The following is a 21,192-nucleotide window of genomic DNA, read 5'->3' as shown; positions in this document are numbered from 1 at the left end:
AAAAAAAAAAAAAAAAAAAAAAAAAAAAAAAAAGAAAATATCCTACTTGTGATCAGGGAGGCTCACTTTGCTGCTAAGTGCTGATGGTCCAGCATGCCTCACGGGCAGGTGAAGCCATCTCCATGGTGAACTGCAAAGCAGCTCATTCTAAAAGAAGGCACTTGAGAGTTGGCCCACAACATGCGCCCTATCTCCCCAAGATAAAATGCTTAAATATTTATGAGCTTGCAATACAGGCATTAGATAATGTCTCCTCACCATGTGTTAGACACCACTCAGGCCCAGAGGCAAATTCCATTTCTTGAATTATTCTACAGTAAACCAGGCTGTCTTTTGAGACAGGGTCTCTCTCTGTCACCCAGACTGGAGTGCAGTGACACAATTACAGCTCACTGCAGCCTCGACCTCCCAGGCTGCAGAGATCCTCCCACCTCAGCCTCCTGAGTGGCTGGGACCACAGGTGCACGCAACTAAGCCCAGCTAATTTTTGTATTTTTTTGTTGAGACGAGGTCTCACTATGTTGCTCAAGCTGGTCTCGAACTCCTGGGCTCAAGTGATCCACCTGCCCCGGCCTTCCAAAGTGCTGGGATTATAGGCTTGAACAACCACCACGCTCAGCCAAACCAGGCTGTCTTAATATTTCACAAATCCAAAGTCAAGTCTAGATTAGGGGTTCCTTCTGCTTCAGTTTCCTCAGAGGGAACAGTAATTACAGCCAACCCCTCCTTTTTTCTTTAGAAACAAGGTCTCACTGTGTCATCCAGTGCCCAGGCTGGAATGCAGTGGCACGATCATAGTTCACTGTAATTGAACTTCTGGGCTCAAGTGATCCTCCTGCCTAGGCCTCCACTTAGGATTACAGGTGTGAGCCTCCTGCCTGGCCTATAGCCAACTTTACTGATGGCCTTCTCTGAGCCAGGCTCTTTACAGGTATCTCATTTACAGGTATAAAGTGAATATTATTATACCCATTTTACAGATGAGAAACCTAGGCTTAGAAAGATTGTGTGACTTACCCACAGCTGCTAAAGCTTCACAGAGGCAAAGGCAGTTGCATAAGATTGAGTGGATTCTATAAGACAGTAAAATTTCAAACATTTGATTTCCATAAAGGATTGCCTGCTGGGTGTTTTAAGTCATTTACCAACATCATATAAGAAAGGACACATGAAGATTTTAAAGAGGATGACAGCCTGGGCCCTGTCAAAAAATACAAAAAGAAGCTGGGCTTCATGGCGCACACCTGTAGTCCCAGCTACTTGGGAGGCTGAGGTGGGAGGGAGAGCCAGGGAGATCAAGGCTGCTGGTTGAGCCAGGGAGATCAAGGCTGCTGTTAGCCATGATAGTACCGCTGCACTCCAGCTTGGGCAACCGATAAGAGACACTGCCTCAATAAATAAATAAATTTAAAAAATAACATAGAATAAAATTTTTAAAATGCAGGATGAACTTAATCTCAAAAAGGACATTCTTTTGCATTTAAAAACTTCCTTTAACGAGAGGTCTATTTTTATAAAACATTTCAGGTACAGAAAGAGTATAGATAATGTAATGAACACCAGCTTGCCATCTACCCAGTTTAGGAAGTAAAACATTACAGTGGGAATTAGAGACCTCGTGGTCCCCTCCGTGACCCCATTTCCTTTCCTCCCTACTGGTAACCATTTTCCTAACATTGCCGTTCCTCACTTTCCGGCATACTTTCACACATTCACTACATGCCCATACAACTCTGCTTTCCTAGCGCGGCCAGTCTCATCAGTGGACCAAGACGGGCACTGAGGACCCAGAGGGGAATAGGCTCCCTGAAGACCCTGCACAGTGTTGGGGAAACACCGCTCTAGACGGGGGAGGGGAGGGAAGGCCTGACGTTCTAACACCCTCAGTAAGCAAAAAAGACCTTCAGCATTTAGGTAGGAGTCAGAGTTCCTGCCCTTACTTTATTACATCTCTTAAGACTGATACTTGCATCAATCCTTTCTAACCATGTTTGAGGGTAATTTCATGAGAGCTCCCTCTCATGTGACCCGGTTATCACGCGCTTGCTTTCTCAACCCGACTGTGACACCTTCATTTCATGGACGGGTCCAAAAGACCCAGAGGTTTGGATCTTCTCCAAGTCACACAGCAAGCTGCGGAGGCGGGATCACCACTCCAAACTCCCAGCCCCGGCCTTCCTGTTCTCCCTCACCGTGAACCCCATCGCGTTCAGGGTACAGAGGAAGCCAGCTGGCGCTGTGCTCTAGGGTTTCATTGGCGGGAACCCAAGAAATAATTTTGCTGCTATTGCCTGTTATGCATTCTACCATTTCCAGCAAAATGTGAGTCGTAAAAGTAAAACCAGGATATTCTAAACTCCAGCAAAGAAAAAACCCAGGAGAGTGGAAAGTTTCTGGATACTTATACAATTGCTCCAAGGCATGAAAAACGAGTGTTTGCTCCAGGCGCACCTCCCACCGTACAGAAGCAATGGGTTCGAAGTTGGGAAGCTACCCGGGGCCTGCAGGTCTGCAGTCGGCGGGGCGAGACGGACCTGGGCCGCAAGCCGCCCTTACCATGGCGTCTGAGCCGTGGCCCCCAAGCGACGTCGGGAAGCGCACGTCCCGGACCGAGAGCCGGGAGATCCTGCCGCGCACCATGCTCCCCGCACCCCGCAGCCGCGCCACCCGTGCGGTCAGGACTGGTCGGGATCTCCAGTGCGCGGCGGGAGGGCGGGAGCGCGGCGAGGCGGGGCACCGTAGGGGCAAAGAGGGCGCTCATTGGCCGCGCGGCCGCACCTCGTGAGCTTGGCCCCACGGGAGCTCCAGTCCCCGTTCGGTGCTCCCCGGGGCGCACTCCGCCTTCCGCTGTTCCCTTCTCAGCCTGGAAGGAGCTGAACCCGCCAGGGTTCGCTCAGGGCCGCCGCGGAACCTGGGCGGGCAGGAGGCCTCGCGCCAGGTCGGCACCTCCGCGGGACCCTGCTCGGCCGGAATTGAAGAATCGTGAAGGGACCTGCCCGGGAGCGGCGCCCTGGAGGGAGACGTCGGGTCTGAGCGAGTGCATTTGCTCAGCGGCAGATTCCGGCCAGTGGCTCAGCTCCCGACCCGAGGCCGCAGGTGTCGCCAGCGTACCCAGGAGAGCAGTGCGCTAGAAAATGCTAGGTCTTTTTAAGTGCCCACAGTCTCAGTTTGCCACCTGATAAATTAAGAGGCAGGTCATCATTTATTACACCCATACTGATGCAGGGTGTTTTAAATACCTTACCTCAGCCTGTAATCCCAGCACTTCGGGAGGCCGAGGCGGGCGGATCACCTGAGGTCAGGAGTTTGAAATCAGCCTGGCCAGCATGGCGAAATCACGCCTCTACTAAAAGTACAATAATTAGCAGGGTGTGGTGGTGCGAGCCTGTAATCCCAGCTACTAGGGTGGCTGAGGCAGAATTACTTGAACCCGGGAGGCGGAGCTTGCAGTGAGCCGAGATCGCGCCGCTACACTCCAGCCTGGGCGACAGAGGGAGACTCCGACTCTAAATAAATAAATAAATAAATAAATAAATAAATAAATAAATAAATAAAAATAAATAAATAAATAAATAAGGCTGGGCGCGGTGTCTCACGCCTATAATTCTAGCAGTTTGGGAGGCCGAGGCGGGCGGATCCCGAGGTCAGGAGATGGAGACCATTCTGGCTAACACGGTGAAACTCCGTCTCTATTAAAAATACAAAAAATTAGCCGGGCCTGGTGGCGGTCACCTGTAGTCCCAGTTACTCGGGAGGCTGAGGCAGGAGAATCATCTGAACGTGGGAGGCAGAGGTTGCGGTGAGCCGAGACTGTGCCACTGCACTCCAGGCTGGGCGACAAAGCGAGACTCCGTCTACAAAATAAAAATTAAAAAAAAAAAAATTAAAAAATTAAAAAAAAAAACACAGGGGCCAAGAAAATTCAATGAGTAAGACAGTGTTTCCAACAAATGGTGCTCGAACAATTGAATATCCCTATGAACGAACAAAACAACCCTGGATCCTTACCTTATATCATACACGAAAATCATCTCGAAGTGGAATATAGATCCAAATTTTAAGAGCTAGAATTATAGAACTTCTAAAGAAAACACAGGAGAAAATCTTTTTGTACTTGGATAAAACAAACTTTCTTAGGACATTAAAAGCATGAATCATAAAAGAAAAACATTGTCAATTAAATTATCAAAATTAAAAATGTTTTCTCTTTGATAAAAAACCATTAAATAAATGAAAATGCAAGCTGTGATTGAGAGAAAAATATTTGCAAAACATCTGTTAAAGGACTTGTATGCAGAATATTGAAAAAATTACAACTCAGTACGATGACAACTTGATATAAAAAATGGGCAAAAGACTTTAATAGACATTCCACCTAAGCAGATATATGAATTTGAAATAAGCTTATGAAAAGACTCAACATTATTAGTCATTAGGGAAACGCACATTAAAACCACAGTGATGTACTACTAACACGCGCCAGGATGGCTACAATTAAAGGGACTGGCAATACCAAGTACTGGCAAGGATGTGAAGCAGCTGGAACTCTCATACATTGCTGGAGGAGTGTGAAAGGGTACAGCTTCTTTGGAAAATAGGTTATCAGTTTCTTAGAAAGTTAAACATTCATGTACTATACAACTCAGTAATCCTACTCAGGTAATTATGCAAGAGAATTTAAAACCTATGTTTAAAATAAAAACTTGTATTTGAATGTTCATAGCAGCTTTCTGATAGCCTAAAACTAGTAACAACCTAAACATCCATCAACTGGTAAAAGGACAAAACCAGGATGTAGTACACATCCACACAATGGAATATTACTGAGCCATAAAAACATGAATCTCAAAAGCATTATGCTAAACGAAAGACATCAGACACATTGACTACATGAGATTCCATTTATATAAAGCCCTAGAAATGTACAATTACAGTCACAGAAAACACTCAGCGGTTGCCAGAGGTCAGGGTGAATGGAAGAGGTTGACTGTAAAAGGGCATAATGGAATTTTCTGAAATGATGGAAATGTTCTGTGATTCTGGTAGTGGTTTCATGGCTGTATACATTTGTCAAAAACTCTAGTGGTACACTTAAAATGGTGAGTTTGTTGTATGTACATTATACCTCAGTAAAACAAAAAATATTGCTTTGGGGTGCTGCCTCCTCTTTGAATTTGATTCTAAGTTTGAATTTTCTTTGAAATTGCACTTAAAACTGCAAAAATGTTCTCTTGTATTTCTTTTAGATTGGGTTTCTTCTGGTTCCACGAGTTTTTCAAAATTTCTGCTGAAGTGATACCACCCTTTCTAACTTTCTAGCAATTATAAAGATTACAAAAACCAACCAAACCAAGTTTGCCATCTAGTTCCACGGTATATCCTCTCAGTGTTTTAGAAGACTAAGACTTTCCAAGAAAATGGTGCAATTATGAGTGAATAAGTGGAATTTAATAAACTTTAAGGGCCACACCACTTTAATTCAGTTATTAGAATCACTGTCAACCTTTTTGGTCAACTGCAAAGTTTTTATTTCTCTCATCCCTATTGTCACAGGCTAGTGACAATTTTTTACTTGGATTTTCAGAGTCCTCCAACTTACTCAAGTTAACTTGACCTTTAAGATCGCAGTGAAGCTGGATTGAACCCCTATGCCATGTCCCTGTGAAATCCAGTGTCTCTCCAAGTATCTCTGGAAGTACTTGGTAGTCTTTTCTTCTACTGACCTGATTTATTTCCCGAATTTCCCCATTGCATTTAAGCTAGGTTATGAAATCCATCCCTATCCTTTTTTGTAGCTTGTCATTACACCTTCTGGCCGTGACCCCAATTCCTTTTCTTTCCTAAGGTCACTGACTCACGGTTGTGTGTAGCCAATTTACAGGAAGGTTTGGGGTAGCAAGGACTCTGCAAGGATCTTAAAATTGAATACCGCCATCTGTTTCTTCAAGGTCCCAGGGGCCATTCCTGCTACTACAGAATTTGCACATATTATCTACTTAGCTTTTATTGTTTTACTAAGTGTCGTTTCTAGTTCTATTTTTTTTTTTTTTGAGACAGGGTCTCACTCTGTCACCCAGATTGGAGTGCAGTGGCGCGATCGCAGTTCACTGCACTTTCTACCTCCTGGGCTCAAACAATTCTCCCACCTCAGCCTCCTTAGAAGTTGGGACCACAGGTACACACCACCATGCCCAGCTAATTTTTGTACAGATGGGGTTTCGTCATGCTGCCCAGGCTGATCTTGAACTCCTGGGCTCAAGCGATCCTCCAGACCAGACTCCCAAAGTGTTGGGATTACAGGCATGAGTCACTGCACCCAGCCTCCTTCCTATTCATTTTAAAATTCAACTCGTAAGTTATTGAATTGCAGTATAACAGCTAATTGAACATTCTGTCCAACAGTTTTAGAAGAAATGGTTTACTAATATTGGAAAAATAGACACTGAAAAACTCATTTAAAAAATATTTGTTTTGGGGCAGTTGTGGTGGCTCACGCCTATAATCCCAGCATTTTGGGAGGTCGAGGTGGGCGGATCATCTGAGGTCAGAAGTTCGAGAGCAGCCTGGCCAACATGGCGAAACCCTGTCTCTATTAAAAACACAAAAATTAGCTGGGCATGGTGGCATGCACCTGTAATTCAAGCTACTCGGGAGGCTGAGGCGCAAGGATTGCTCTAACCTGGGAGGCAGAGGTTGCAGTGAGCCAAGATCGCATCACAGCACTCCACATTGAGTATAAAATGTGCCTGGCCCTTAAGCCACATTTTATACTCAACTTCCAAATGAATTAAAATGCTTTTTAAAAAGCATAACCTATAGGGCTGGGTGCAGTGGCTTATGCCTGTAATCCCAGCACTTTGGGAGGCCGAGGCAGGTGGATCACTTGAGCTCAGGAGTTCTGAGACCAGCCTAAGCAAATGGCAAAACCCTGTCTCTACAAAATATCAAAAGTTAGCCAGGCAAGGTGGCTCACGCCTGTACTCCCAGCTACTTGGGAGGCTGACGTGGGAGGATTGCTTGAGCCTGGGAGGTCGAGGCTGCAGTGAGTCATGATGGTGCCACTGCACTTCAACCTGGGCAACAGAGCAAGATCCTGTCTCTCTCTCTCTCACACACACACACACACACACAAGCACAAACTATAATATAGATAGATGAATATTAATCTTAGGGTAGATGAGGACTTCTCAGCATAAAAAAGGAATGAACAGATTTGACAATCTACAAATGTACAACTTACATGTCAGAAATTATATGGAAAATTAAAAGGCAAACAGGAAACTAGAAAAACATTCTTAAATTGAGGAACTATTGCTATACTACAAAAATAAACGTTTACTAAATGAGGTGTTTTAGAAATCAGAGAAAAAGCCAATAATTTTAGATAGTAGTAAACGGTAATTAACACTATTATCTTATTGAAAATAAATGCTTTTGAATGACCATTCAAAATTTAGTACTATTATTTTCATTATACCTATATAATAAAATAATTATAAAACACACAGAGATAAGGCTCATATTTTCCTTTTTTAGAAAATTAAGCCCCTTAATTTATAATAAAACTGGTCATTCTATTTTATATTCTTTACAGAGATTGTGAATAGCTCCACTCAGATTACTTAGGTTTCTGCATTAACTGTATTTGCTGGTATAATTTTAAAAAGAAGAAAATGCTTATAAAAATAATGTCACTCACTTGACATAGAAAATTGACCACAAAGAATGAGTTCAATAATGTTCTGAATTTAATAAAGGATTGATTAAATTCTGCTCAGTAGTTACAAGTAACTGAACATTTTTTCCCCAATGGAAGAATAAATTCAGAATATACCAATTTTTAAAAAATGAATGAGAATATGAACGGCAACTAAAAGGACTAATAGGTGCATTCAATGAGAATTTTTTATTTCAATTATCCACAAAACAATATTACAATACTTTATAAAAATATTAAGTTTAGGCTATCATTATTCATTAAAAAAAGTGTGCTAGAAGGCTGTTTTTGCCAACTTCCTTTTTTGGTAAAGGTTAACTTCCACTTTAAGACACTGAAGACGAAAAGCTGTTGGAAAAAATCTCCAAATTTACAAAGTTGTTTATTTTTCTTGGCAATTTAAAAATACAGAACAATTTAAAATGAATACACATTAAGTTAGTGTTTTATCCCTACTATGCAATTGTTATTACATAAGGAACTGCTCCATTCAGTTAAAACCTAATGAATACCATCAACTTTTCCTGGCTTACTTTCCTGATTAGATTTAGTACATAAACATAATTTTGTTACCCTTTTGAATATGCTCAGAAAAATTACAATATCATAGTTCACATAAAGCCCTTAAAAAAATCTCGTGTCACAAGTTGTTGACAAGAGGAAATAATGACAGCACTCTTCTTAGGAAGACCCTCTTGGCAGAGAGTGTCAATACTAAGCAGGTTACGTAAACAGAAAAAAACAACCACAATTTTTAGTACCAGAACTATTGCCAACTTGCATGAAGTCCACCTGTCACATTTTAAAATGGTTTGAATTTGAACATATATGCCATGGCAAAGAAATTCAAATTTGATGATTAAAATCAGGTAAATAATGATAGTTAAGAATTATATCCTGAAAATAGAGGGGCCTAATATAAGATTAAGGTGTGACTATATGAGAGTATTTTAAAACATATACACCAGATCTTCATTTTATCAGATTCGATTTTTCCTCTGCTAGACACTTAAACCACTAATGCCGCCATTCAAATCTGTATTTTGAAATTACTGAGTTACTCTTAAAAATCAGTCTTATTTTGTATGTTTCACTTTTGCACTTTAGGGTAAAAACTGTTCCCTTTTCACCGCTGTTAATATTCAGACTAAGTTTTCCTCCTCAAATCAACCATTTAATGTATTCTAAAAGGGAAAAAATGATCACCATTATGTAGACTTTAAAAGCGAAAGTAGATTCAAACATGATTTGAAAACTGGAGTCCTAAAAATGTTTTACATTAAAGTCATATCCCACAGGAATGAATGTGAAGCCATAACTTCACTATTCTGAACAAATACCCATTTAGTGTGTAAGAAAAATTAGTTTTATAGTTATACCTTATAACTCTTAAAAGTCTCAGAACATAGCTAAGTGAGGAGCTTTGAGTGCCAGCAAAGCCATTTTGTCACTCCATGACATCAACATTAAACATTACATTCCATCCCTCTACTTGTAAAACTTTCACATTTTCTTTTCTCGTATTTCTTTTAAATACATTTTCCTCTCTGTTCATCTATATTCACCATGAGCAAAAGTGCATTCAAATCCCTGATCTGGTCATATTTTCTATTTGTGGCACCCATCCCCATAAGGACATATTAGCAATATCTCACAGTACCAAATCTATTTTTTTAAAAGGGCTTTTTAAATGCTGGGTCTTACTTAGAATGCTATCTAAAGATTAAAACATTTCCCCTTTCATTGGACAGTAGTTTCAATTATATATTGCCTTAAAAGATCAATGCAACCTCATACAAGATTAACTCACTTTCTAGTTACCTTCATTATTCTAAGACAAACTCCTCAGAAAAGGACTGAAGTGGAAAACTTCTTATTCTTTCAGTTCCATGAATATGAACATTAATGTACTGCATTATACTTTCAAATTCCACTTCTGTGGTCTAACATTTAATCAAGTTTGAGATCCTGTTTATATTACTTTTGAAAAACCTGGCCCATGTCCATGCAAAAGAAAGCATATATTAAGATTGTATATTGACTGTTTAACTTAGAAAAAACTTTTGAGAATAATGCAAGAAACTTTAAAAACTGGAATGGAATCATTTGGTCCCATGTACTCCTTAATTTTAGATTTTATTACAGTATAGCTTTTTATCTCTCAAGTTTTATCTGTAACAATAAATAATTTTCTTTGAGCAATTCTAACTGTGGGGAAAAAAAGAAAGGAAATGATTTATAAGCAGTAGCCTCATTGCCCTTCATTACCATGCTATCACCCACACTGTCATCAGTATCTTAGCTCTATTTTCTTTGGACCCTGAAATACGTTGGAAAATTCATCATTGGTACATTAGAGTTTAATACTTGGGGGAAAAAAAGTGGTTTTGTGCAACCATATCTGGGATTCCAGTTTACATTAAAAACATGCAGAGTAAAGAAGATTTTCTTCTTTTGATTCCTGTAGAAACTCTACACAAGTTCTTTACATTTTGGCAGATTTGTGCATATAAAATAGGCTACTTGAATTATAAATTTTCTCCTGGCTGGTACTGTGGCTCTGTAGCAGTGAAGTAGTCTTCCAAGAAGGACTGAATATATTCAAATGTTGGTCTTTCATCAGGGTCCTTCTTCCAACACAGATTCATCAGTTCATGGAGGGATTCTGGACAGCCCTGAGGGCAGGGCATCCTGTATCCTCGCTCCACTTGTTCCAGTACTTCACGGTTCACCATACCTAACACACAAGATTAAAACATGAAAGAACAATGGTCCTGACTACCACTAGGAAAACATAACAAACCCCCTAGCCACTAACTGATTCAAAGTATATTAAGTTTATTTAGTGAAATAATTCTTGTAACAAAGCAACAAAATAAATTTTAAACATGAGAATATCAAGAAGAGCTTAGAAAATGTTAATCTATGTTTTAACATGTCTAATTTTTCATTCCATCTTATATCTTATTTTTAATACTAATGTCTTCAAAAGCCAACCTCATTTGATTAATAAGAATTTAGGGTGCCACTATGAGGTACTGGTACTTTCTAATATTAACATTTAACAATGACCAAACTTGGGTTACTGAGGAATGGTGGCAAGATCGTGTCTAAAAGAACTTTAAAACAGGAATTCAGAAGAAAGTGCTAGTCTTGGTTTTGCCAAATATACTAACTACATAACTTTATAGTGAATTACTTCTGTGAAACAGTTTCCTTATCCAATATCACCTGTTTGACTTTCTTCAAGATATTACACATGGTTCCTTTCTCGTATTCCTTTGTAATCCCCCCTCCCTCAACCCCCTGATCAGCAGCTCACCCCATCTTATCACAGGCCAGCAAAATGCCTCCTTTTCCAAATTCTTCCCAACAGTGTCTCACCAAGCCAGCAACCCTATTTCACTTCCTATCTCCCGCATCACCTCCCCTACCTGCCTGCAAGTCAGGCCATCCCTCGTATCTCTTGGAAACTTTATCAACCGGTCATCAGGAATGGTATTTAAAATAGACTATGATTCTCTAAAGAAAATGTAATGGGGTTAAATCATTATTATTTAAATGTTCAGTTATTTTTTTGAGAAATAAGTGATTTCTCAAAATACATTTTTTAAACTATTAAAAAGACTCTACACGACTTTGAAACTCAATACTTAAAAGGAAGTTTTCTGAGCTTTTCATCTAACTAGGTACTGTCATCTTCATAAGTGAAATCCAGCCAGGTGCGGTGGCTCTTGCCTGTAATTCTAGCACTTTGGGAGGCTGAGGTGGGCAGAGATCACCTGAGGTCAGGAGTTCAAGATCAGCCTTGCCAACATGGTGAAACCACATCTCTACAAAAATACAAAAATGAACCGGGCATGATGGCAGGTGCCTGTAATCCCAGCTACTTGGGAAGTTGAGGTGGGAGAATCACTTGAACGGGAGGCGGAGGCTGCAGTGAGCAGAGATTGCGCCACTGCAATCCAGCCTGGGTGACAGAGCGAGGCTCCATCTCGGGGTGGGGGGAAAAAAAGTGAAATCCAGTACATTTTACTAACCATGGAAATACAACCAGAAGTTGTTGGGGGAAGGAGAAAAGGAGTAAGGGAATTAATATTCAGTGAGGGCTTACTATAATTGAACTTCTTTTCCATTCTCTTCTTCTATTTTATCCTTATTATTTTAATTGACTATTAGGATTAACCAATCTAAATAAGCTGGAACCTATGAAAATAACTTCTAATTACCAATAAGCTTTCATTCAAAACTTCATTTAAAGGCCGGGCGCGGTGGCTCATGCCTGTAATCCCAGCACTTTGGGAGGCCCAGGCAGGCGGATCACGAGGTCAAGAGATCGAGACTATCCTGGCCAACATGGTGACACACCGTCTCTACAAAAAGTGCAAAAAATTAGCTGGGCGTGGTGGTGGGCGCCTGTAGTCCCAGCTACTTGGGAGGCTGAGGCAGGAGAATCGCTTGAACCCGGGAGGTAGAGGTTGCAGTGAGCCAAGATTGCACCACTGCACTCCAGCCTGCGTGACAGAGCTGGACTCCATCTCAAAAACAAAACAAAACAAAACAAAAACAAACTTCACTCTTCAGAATTTTCTGATAATTAGAACTATTAAATTATTTTATGCCAGCTGGGCACGGTGGTTCACACCTGTAATCCCAGCACTTTGGGAGGCTGAGTGGGCGGATCACCTGAGGTCAAGAGTTCAAGATCAGCCTGGCCAACATGACGAAACCCCATCTCTACTAAAAATATAAAAATTAGCTGGGTGTGGTGGCACACGCCTGTAATCCCAGCTATTCGGGAGGCTAAGGCAGGAGAATCACTTGAACCTGGGAGGCAGAGGTTGCAGTGAGTAGAGATTGCACCACTGCACTCCAGTCTGGGTGACAAAGTGAGACTCCTCAAAAAAAAAAAAAAAACAAACAAAACACAAAAAAACCATATGGTAAATACTTAGCATACTGTCAATAAATGTAAGGATTTCACACCTGTTAGCATTTACCAAGGTTTATTACTGTCCCCAAATAAGACTAGTAAACAGGAGCTGTTGCTTTGAAATGGACAATCTGCTGTGAGAAGTGTATGCAACGGATTGGTCTGTCCTATATGCGGAAAGTTCTTTCCAAATCCTCTTAAAATCATCAAACAATGATGTTTATAAAGTATCTCTTTTTCTTCTTTAAAGATGGGTACTCTACAAATTGTTTATACTCTGATTCTCATCTGAATATTTAATTAGAATATCCCAATCATATACATTTTTATGCATTTTGAAACTATGTAGTTACATAGCTCATTTTGGATTTTTATGTCCCTGTTGAACTGACCCTTTTATCATTATGAAACATTCTTTTTGTCCCTAGTACTATTTCTTGCCTTAAAGTCTACTGCTACATAGGCTTTCTTCAGTTAGGATTTGCAGAGTATAACTTTTCCATCCTTTTAATTTCAGTCTCTTAAAATACCTTACAGTATGTATCTTATAAATACCATTATAGTATTTGTGTTTGTGTTTAAAATCCAGACTTATCTTTTTTTTAATTGCAATGTTTAGTGTACCTAAATGTAATTTAATTATGGATGCAGTTGCGTTTAATTCTACCATCCTGATCTTTGTTCCATTTATTCTTTTCTCCTGTCTTGCTTTTTATTTTGATTAAACAAGCATTTTTCAATGTTCAAATTTTTCTCTCCTCTGTTGGCTTTTTATCTTCTCTTGTTATTTTTTTTTTTTTTTTTGAGACGGAGTCTCGCTCTGTAGCCCAGGCTGGAGTGCAGTGGCCGGATCTCAGCTCACTGCAAGCTCCGCCTCCCGGGTTCACGCCATTCTCCGGCCTCAGCCTCCCGAGTTGCTGGGACTACAGGCGCCCGCCATCTCGCCCGGCTATTTTTTGTATTTCTTAGTAGAGACGGGGTTTCACTGTGTTCGCCAGGATGGTCTCGATCTCCTGACCTCGTGATCCGCCCATCTCGGCCTCCCAAAGTGCTGGGATTACAGGCTTGAGCCACCGCGCCCGGCCCTCTTGTTATTTTTGATCATTGAGACTACAATAGGCTTCCTTGGTTTATTATATTTTACTCAAAATAAGTATTTTTACCTGCTCCAAACTTAAAACGATTTACCTCTTATTCCTTTACTCCCTTTGTGTTATGTCAGAGAGTCTATTTTTTTTTTTTTTTTTTGAGACGGAGTCTCGCTGTGTTGCCCAGGCTGGAGTGCAGTGGCGCGATCTCGGCTCACTGCAAGCTCCGCCCCCCCGGGTTCACACCATTCTCCTGCCTCAGCCTCCCAAGTAGCTGGGACTACAGGCGCCCACCACCTCGCCCGGCTAATTTTCTTGTATTTTTAGTAGAGACGGGGTTTCACCGTGTTAGCCAGGATGGTCTCGATCTCCTGACCTCGTGATCCGCCCGTCTCGGCCTCCCAAAGTGCTGGGATTACAGGCTTGAGCCACCGCGCCCGGCCCAGAGAGTCTATTTTTATATACATTATAAATTTGGTAAGATATTTTTATTTTTGGTGTTTTAGATCAGTTTTCCCCCAAGCACTTTAAAGACATAATTTTACTCTTTCCTGGCTTCCACATCTGAGGAAAAGTTAGCTGTCTCTGTTGTTCCTGTGTAGATAATATACAGGCTGAGTATCCCTTATCTGAAATGTCTGGGACCAGAAGTATTTTGGATTTTTTTGGATTTTGGAATATTTGCATATATATAATGAGATATCTTAAGGGATGGGACCCAAGTCTAAACACAAAATTCATTTATGAGCCAGGCACGGTGGCTTGCACCTGTAATTCCAGCACTTTGGGAGGCGAGGGCAGGCAAATCGCTTGAGCCCAGGATTTCAAGACCATCCTGGGCAACATGCTGAGACCCCGTCTCTACAAAAATACAAAAATTAGCTAGGTGGATGGCACACACCTGTGGTCCCAGCTACTTGGGAGGCTGAGGTGGGAGGATCACCTGAGCCCAGGGAGGTAGAGGCTACAGTGAGCCCTGATTATGCCACTGCACTCCAGCCTGGGTGAGACACCCTGTCTCAAAAAAAAAAATTCATTTATGTTTCATATACACCTTATACATATATGTACACATACATATACATAATCTTAAAAATAATTTTGTGCACAAAACCAAATTTTGACGGCATTTTGACTGTGACTTGTCACATGAGGACAGGTGTGGAATTTTCCATTTGTGGTATCATGTCAATGCTCAAAAAGTTTTGGATTTTGGAGCATTTCAGATTATTTTTTGAGACGAAGTCTTGCTCTGTTGCCCAAGCTGGAGTGCAGTGGCACAATCTTGGTTCACCGCAACCTCCACCTCCCCGGTTCAAGTGATTCTCCTGCCTCAGCCTCCAAGTAGCTGGTACTACAGGTGTGCGCCACCATGCCCAGCTAATTGTTGTATTTTTAGTAGAGACGGGGGTTTCACTATGTTGGCCAGGCTGGTCTCGAACTTCTGACCTCGTGATCCACCAGCCTTGGCCTCCCAAAGTGCTGGGATTACAGGCCTGAGCCACTGCGCCCGGCTGCATTTCGGAGTTTTGAATTAGGAATGCTCAACCTGCACCACCTCCTTAGGGCTGTTTGGCTTTGATTTTTATCATTTGACCATGATATGTTTGCTTGAATTTCACTGAGTTTATTTTTCTTGTTTGAGGTTCACTTAATCTGTGGGTTGGTATTTTGTTTTATCATATTTAGAAGATTTTTAGCCACTACTTTTAAAAAATGTTGCCACTGTTTTTTTTTTTTTCCTCTTTTCTGCTTCTGGGACTCCATTACATATAAATTAGACCTTTTCACTACTATGCCCCCCTGGTTTCATACATTCTGCTCTGCTTTCTTCCCCATTAGCTTTTACCTCTGCATTACCTTGGATACTTTGTTAATGTGTCTGAATCCACCAATCTTGTCTTCTACTATGCCCAACTAGTGAGTACTTAATTTCATATACTGTTTTACGGTTCTAAGGTTTCCATTTGAGGGCCAGGAGGAGTGGCTCACGCCTGTAATCCCAGCACTTTGGGAGGCTGTGGCGGGCGGGTCACTTGAGGTCGAAGTTTGTGACCAGCCTGGCCAACATGGCGAAACCTTCTCTCTACTAAAAATACAAAAAATTAGCCAGGCGTGGTGGCACATGCCTGTAATCCCAGCTACTTGGGAGGTTGAGGCAGGAAAATCGACGGAATCTGGGAGGCGGAGGGTGCAGTGAACCGAGATTGTGCCACCGTACTCCAGCCTGGGAGACAAAGCGAGACTCTGTCTCAAAAGAAAATAAATAAATAAATTAATTAATTTCCATTTGATTCTTTTTATTTATATATATATATAGAGAGAGAGAGATTCCAATTCTGCTGAAATTCTCCAGTTTTCCATTATTTTGCAAAACTTTTCTATTTTAACATTCCATATATTGCTATTTTGAAGTCTTTTGCTAACTCCAAGATCTGAATTATCTCAGCGTCTGCTCCTATTGATTTTGAACTTTTTTTTTTTTTTTTTTTGAGACAGTCTCGCTCTATCACCCAGGCTAGAGTGCACTGGTGCGATCTCAGCTCACCGCAATCTCCAACTCCTGGGTTCAAGTGATTCTCCTGCCTCAGCCTCCTGAGTAGCTGGGATGACAGGTGCCCGCCACCGTGACTGGCTAATTTTTGTATTTTTAGCAGAGATGGGGTTTCACCATCTTGGCCAAGCTGGTCTCAAACTCCTGACCTTGTGATCTACCCGCCTCGGCCTCCCAATGTGTTGGGATTACAGGGGTGAGCCACCACGCCCAACCACATTTTGAACTCTTGATAACCAGTCATCTCTTCCCTTCTTCGTATGTCTAATAACTTTTTATTTTGTGCTAGACATTTTGAATCATACACTGTAGATTATCTGGATCATGTTATCTTTTTCTGAAGGATGTTCAGTTTAATTCCATTTGTAATTTACTGGCAGATCACCTAGCTGTTAGGGTTTAGTTTTGCTCAGTTTTGCCCTTTCTCCTAGGGTATGGACTTTCTGGGGTCTCAACAAAAAGCCTAGGGTATTCTCCAACATCTATCCACTTTGGTTGGACAAGAACTCAGCTCTCTGTAGCCTCTGAACTCTGCTTGACTCCCCAGCCTCCTAGTGGCTATTTTCTGTTAGGTCTCCCAGGGCTTCCCCCTGTGTATGTGCAGATTAGAACTGAGCAAGGACCTGAAGGGATTTTTTTTTTTTTTTTTTTTTTTTTTGAGACAGGGTCTTGCTCTGTTGCCCAGGCTGGAGTGCAGTGGTGCAATCATAGCTCAGTGTAGCTTCAAATTCCTGGGCTCAAGCGATCCACCCACCTCAGCCTCCCAAAGTGCTGGGATTATAGGAGTGAGTCACCATGCCCAACTGGAATTTGAAAGCAGAATTTTAGAGTTCTTTCCCTATAGTTCCTTCTCTGGGACCCTGTCCTTCAGATCCCAGCACTTGGATCTCTGTCTCCTTTGCTTAATAAGACTTATGCTTTCTGTCTGGGTTTTACTGCCCTATGCTATTTTAGAAAATGCCTTCAGAAAAGCCAATATAAATGTAACGCTCAGCTCATGTACTTGCCCTGTCTTAAGGAATATGGCCTTTCTTGATGCAATGTTCTTTTACATATTTGATCTAACTTTTGAAGTTGTTTATAGTGCTATAGTAAGTTGGATTTTTAGAGGCTAATGCCTCTCCATCACAGCTAAAACTGAAATTTCCTCATGGTTTTACATTTAAAGTGAAACTATGGTGCATGGCTGTGTTGTTTTCTCTAGCCCTGTTTGCGGGTGTGGTGTAGGCAGAATTGGATTTATTTAGCACGGTGATTTTGTTAAGCAATGATGATGAAATCAGAGAAGGGTGAAGGGCAAGGTAACTGCAAAGGAGTGATTATACTGCTTCACTAGGGAATTTAAGGAGAATGGTCTCACGAAGGGGGTGAGGAAGCAGGAAAAGGTGGCAGAAACAATGGAGTAAAGATCCTGGTAGCATCAAGAAATTGCTAGGCTTGGGGTAGAAAGAATTATCTAGAAAGATGGCAAGTGGTGGTCAGAAAGTAGACGCATGAAATAGATTTTGAAAGGGTTGCAGTTATTGGTAATGTTAAGGTTTAAGGTATGAAGATGGGAAGACTGGCTAAGGTAGAGTGAAAGACAAGATTACACAGGAGAAGAGTTCAAGCTACAAGAGACCAGGGTAATAGAAAAATCATCACCATGCGTATTAAGATGACAAGGAATTAAGACAGGAGAGGAGTTTTGTTGGAGAAGACAAGGGTGAGTCATTAAATGAGAAGAACTTGAATGGTATCAGTGAGTAACAGCAACAAGACAAAGTGGGTGATAAAATTTGATGGCATTAGATCTACAGTTGGAGGTATTAGGGAAGAGGGATATGTTAGATAATATGCAAAACCTTTAAGATTAGCAAAACAGTTTTTCCTAAAGATTAAATTTTATATGCTTTCTCTCTCAACATTAGGATACTTCAGTAGAAGAGTTTGAGAAGTAACAAACTAAAATAATACTCAATGGTAGCTGAATTTCAAGTGGGCTAAAATTTCTCCTTCCCCCTAGGAACTATATAAATCTCATAATTTTGAAAGGGAAACATTTTTGTTTTTCCTCCTTATTAATGGCAGACATATTTTTTAAAGTACTGGTTTATAAATAGGTTTTGTTAGGAGAAATAAAACAAGAAAAGGATCTCAAAATAATCTAATGAAGAAAACAAGGCTAGTATATATTTAAAAAAACACACCAGGATGGGCACGGTGGCTCATGCCTGTAATCTCAGCACTTCGGGAGGCCTAGGCAGGTGGACCACTTGAGGTCAGGAGTTCGAGACCAGCCTAGCCAATACGGCAAAACCCCATCTCTACTAAAAATACAAAAATTTAGCTGGGCGTGGTGGCGGGTGCCTGTAATCCCAGCTACTTGGGAGGCTGAGGCAGAAGAATTGCTTGAACCTAGGAGGCAGAGGTTGCAGTGAGCCGAGATTGCACCACTGCACTCCAGCCTGCGTGACAGAGCGAGACTCTGTCTCAAAAAACAAACCAAAACAAAAAACAACAACAAAAAAAACCCCACCAGTCACACTACTGGGAAATAACAATTATTTAGGGTATGGGGTGATGACCCAGGATATTTAAGATATGTTTATTATCTGAGAGAACAGTCAGAGGCCCTTTTGGAAAATGTCCTAAGCTGAGGTGAATGTGGGGCATACCTCATATGCTCACCCAGTCAAGGATCGTGGCTTTCACTGACTGTTACCCATCCAATGCCACAGTAAAGGGAAGGAGTGGGGAGAGGGAGAGGCAGGGGGACTATGAGAAGAAATAAAGGCCTTTTCCCCGCTTACAATTCTGTTCCTAATAAACTCCTGATAAAGCCACTCATGAGATAAGCAAGAGCTAATAAAATGCAAGCTTACCTGGATATGGCACTCTGCCCTTTGTTACCAGCTCTGTCTGCAGAATTCCAAATGACCAGACATCAGACTTTATTGTAAACCGACCATACAGTGCAGCTTCAGGAGCTGTCCATTTGATTGGAAATTTTGCACCTAAAATAATATTGATAATCTTGCTTAATTGTTTTTAAAAAATCTATTTGTGTAAACACAGCATATGCAGGGCTAATCTTTTGTCAATATCTCTACTGTAGTCATCAGTGTCAATTCTTTAAATGTACAAGATAAATGGGAGAAACATTAATTTTTAAAATTCATATTGAAATAAATCACATTTATTCCTGATTAGATAGCTGATGATTTAAAAAATAAGTTGGCTGTGGGAACAGAAAACAATTTAAGAAAATAGAGACTGAAGCTGTAGTAAGCCAAAAATATGGGCTACAAGATGTGTAACTTTTAAGTACAGTCTGGCACCTAATAGCTGTAGTTAACTATTGGTTGATGAGTGAACATTCTATTGAGTTATAATGTCTACGGGTTTTCAAACATAATTTCTTTTCTACTTTATATACCATTCTGGAAAATTTTATTGTACTACTTTTAAAAGCCCATGTTAATTTACTCAAATATTTAGTGTATGTCTTTTATGTGGAGGGCATTATGCTAATCATTATGAAAACCTAAAAAGCATGGCTTTCATGAAGTTTATAAACTTACTGTGGAAATAAGATTATAGGTATCTTACATTCTTTAAGTTATTATATGTTTGTAAATAGTGTTTTAAAATAGAGTTCTTTAGATATTTAGACAAACAGATGATCAATTTTCCTTGGCACAATCACAAAACGTTTCATTTAAAAAGTCGCAGGTGGTTGGGCGCAGTGGCTCATGCCTATAATCCCAGCACTCTGAGAGGCCGAGGCAGGCAGATCACCTGGCCAACGTGGTGCAAACCCTGTCTCTACCAAAAATACAAAACTTAGCCAGGCATGGTGGGGCATGCCTGTAATCCCAGCTACTTGGGAGGCTGAGGCAGGAGAATCACTTGAACCTGGGGGCAGAGGTTGCAGTGAGCCGAGATCATGCCGCTTCACTCCAGCCTGGGCAAAAAAGCAAAACTCGGCCAGGCACGGTGGCTCACACCTGTAATCCCAGCACTTTGGGAGGCCGAGGTGGGCGGATCATGAGGTCAGGAGATCGAGACCATTCTGGCTAATATGGTGAAACCCCATTTCTACCAAAAATACAAAAAAAAAAAAAAACATTAGCTGAGGTGGTGGCAAGTGCCTGTAGTCCCAGCTACTCGGAAGGCTGAGGCAGGAGAATGGCATGAACCCGGGAGGCGGAGCTTGCAGTGAGCCGAGATTGCGCCACTGCACTCCAGCCTGAGCGACAGAGATTGTCTCAAAAACAAACAAACAAACAAACAAACAAAAAACCAGTGGCAGCTACATCATCACTAATCATCAGAGAAATGCAAATTAAAACTACAATGAGATACCACCTTACTCCTGCAAGAATGGCCATAATGAAAAAGTCAAAAAAACAATAGATATTGGTGTGGATGTGGTGAAAAGGGAACATTTTTGCACTGACAGTGGGAATGTAAATTAGTATAACCACTATGGAAAACAGTATGGAAACTACTTAAAGAACTAAAAGTAGAGCTACCATTTAATCCAGCAATAACCTCCCAAAGGAAATGAAATCAGCCAGGTGTGGTGGCTCAAGCCTGTAATCCCAGCACTTTGGGAGGCCAAGGTGTGTGGATCACCTGAGGTCAGGAGTTTGAGACCAGCCTGGCCAACATGGTGAAACCTTGTCTCTACTAAAATACAAAAATTAGCCAGGCCTGGTGGCAGGTTCCTATAATCCCAGCTACACAGGAGGCTGAGGCAGGAGAATCACTTGAATCTGGGAGGTGGAGGTTGCAGTGAGCCGAGATTGTGCCACTGTACTCCAGCCTGGGAAACAGATTGAGAAGCTGTCTCAAAGAAAAAAAAAATCAATTATATGAAAAAGATACATACATGCACGTTTATAGCAGCACAATT

General features: G+C 41.2%; 2 protein-coding genes across 7 annotated transcripts in view; both read right to left on the bottom strand.

The window, feature by feature from the left end:
* The window catches only part of ENOSF1 (enolase superfamily member 1), a 43,604-nt gene extending 40,887 nt beyond the window's left edge, over positions 1 to 2,717 (bottom strand). For 4 of the 5 annotated variants that reach the window (XM_025364950.1, XM_025364951.1, XM_025364952.1 and 1 more), the window contains exon 1: positions 2,557 to 2,711. In XM_025364950.1, the coding sequence (XP_025220735.1) occupies positions 2,557 to 2,640 (84 nt within the window). In that variant the 5' untranslated portion in view covers positions 2,641 to 2,711. Of the gene's footprint in view, positions 1 to 2,556 lie in introns of all 5 variants that reach the window. The other variant, XM_025364955.1, reaches the window with a different exon arrangement.
* A 5,166-nt stretch (positions 2,718 to 7,883) lies between these two features.
* Positions 7,884 to 21,192, bottom strand: part of YES1 (YES proto-oncogene 1, Src family tyrosine kinase) — an 89,055-nt gene continuing 75,746 nt past the window's right edge. For both annotated transcript variants that reach the window (XM_025365479.1, XM_025365480.1), the window contains 2 exons: positions 19,157 to 19,288; positions 7,884 to 10,454 (listed from right to left, as the gene is read on the bottom strand). In XM_025365479.1, the coding sequence (XP_025221264.1) occupies positions 10,246 to 10,454; positions 19,157 to 19,288 (341 nt within the window). In that variant the 3' untranslated portion in view covers positions 7,884 to 10,245. The remainder of the gene's footprint in view (positions 10,455 to 19,156; positions 19,289 to 21,192) is intronic.

Source organism: Theropithecus gelada, chromosome 18, assembly GCF_003255815.1.
Source record: "Theropithecus gelada isolate Dixy chromosome 18, Tgel_1.0, whole genome shotgun sequence".
NCBI classification, from domain to species: Eukaryota; Metazoa; Chordata; class Mammalia; order Primates; family Cercopithecidae; genus Theropithecus; species Theropithecus gelada.
Note: the sequence above shows the minus strand (reverse complement) of the source record. Positions and strands in the feature narration are given on the sequence as shown.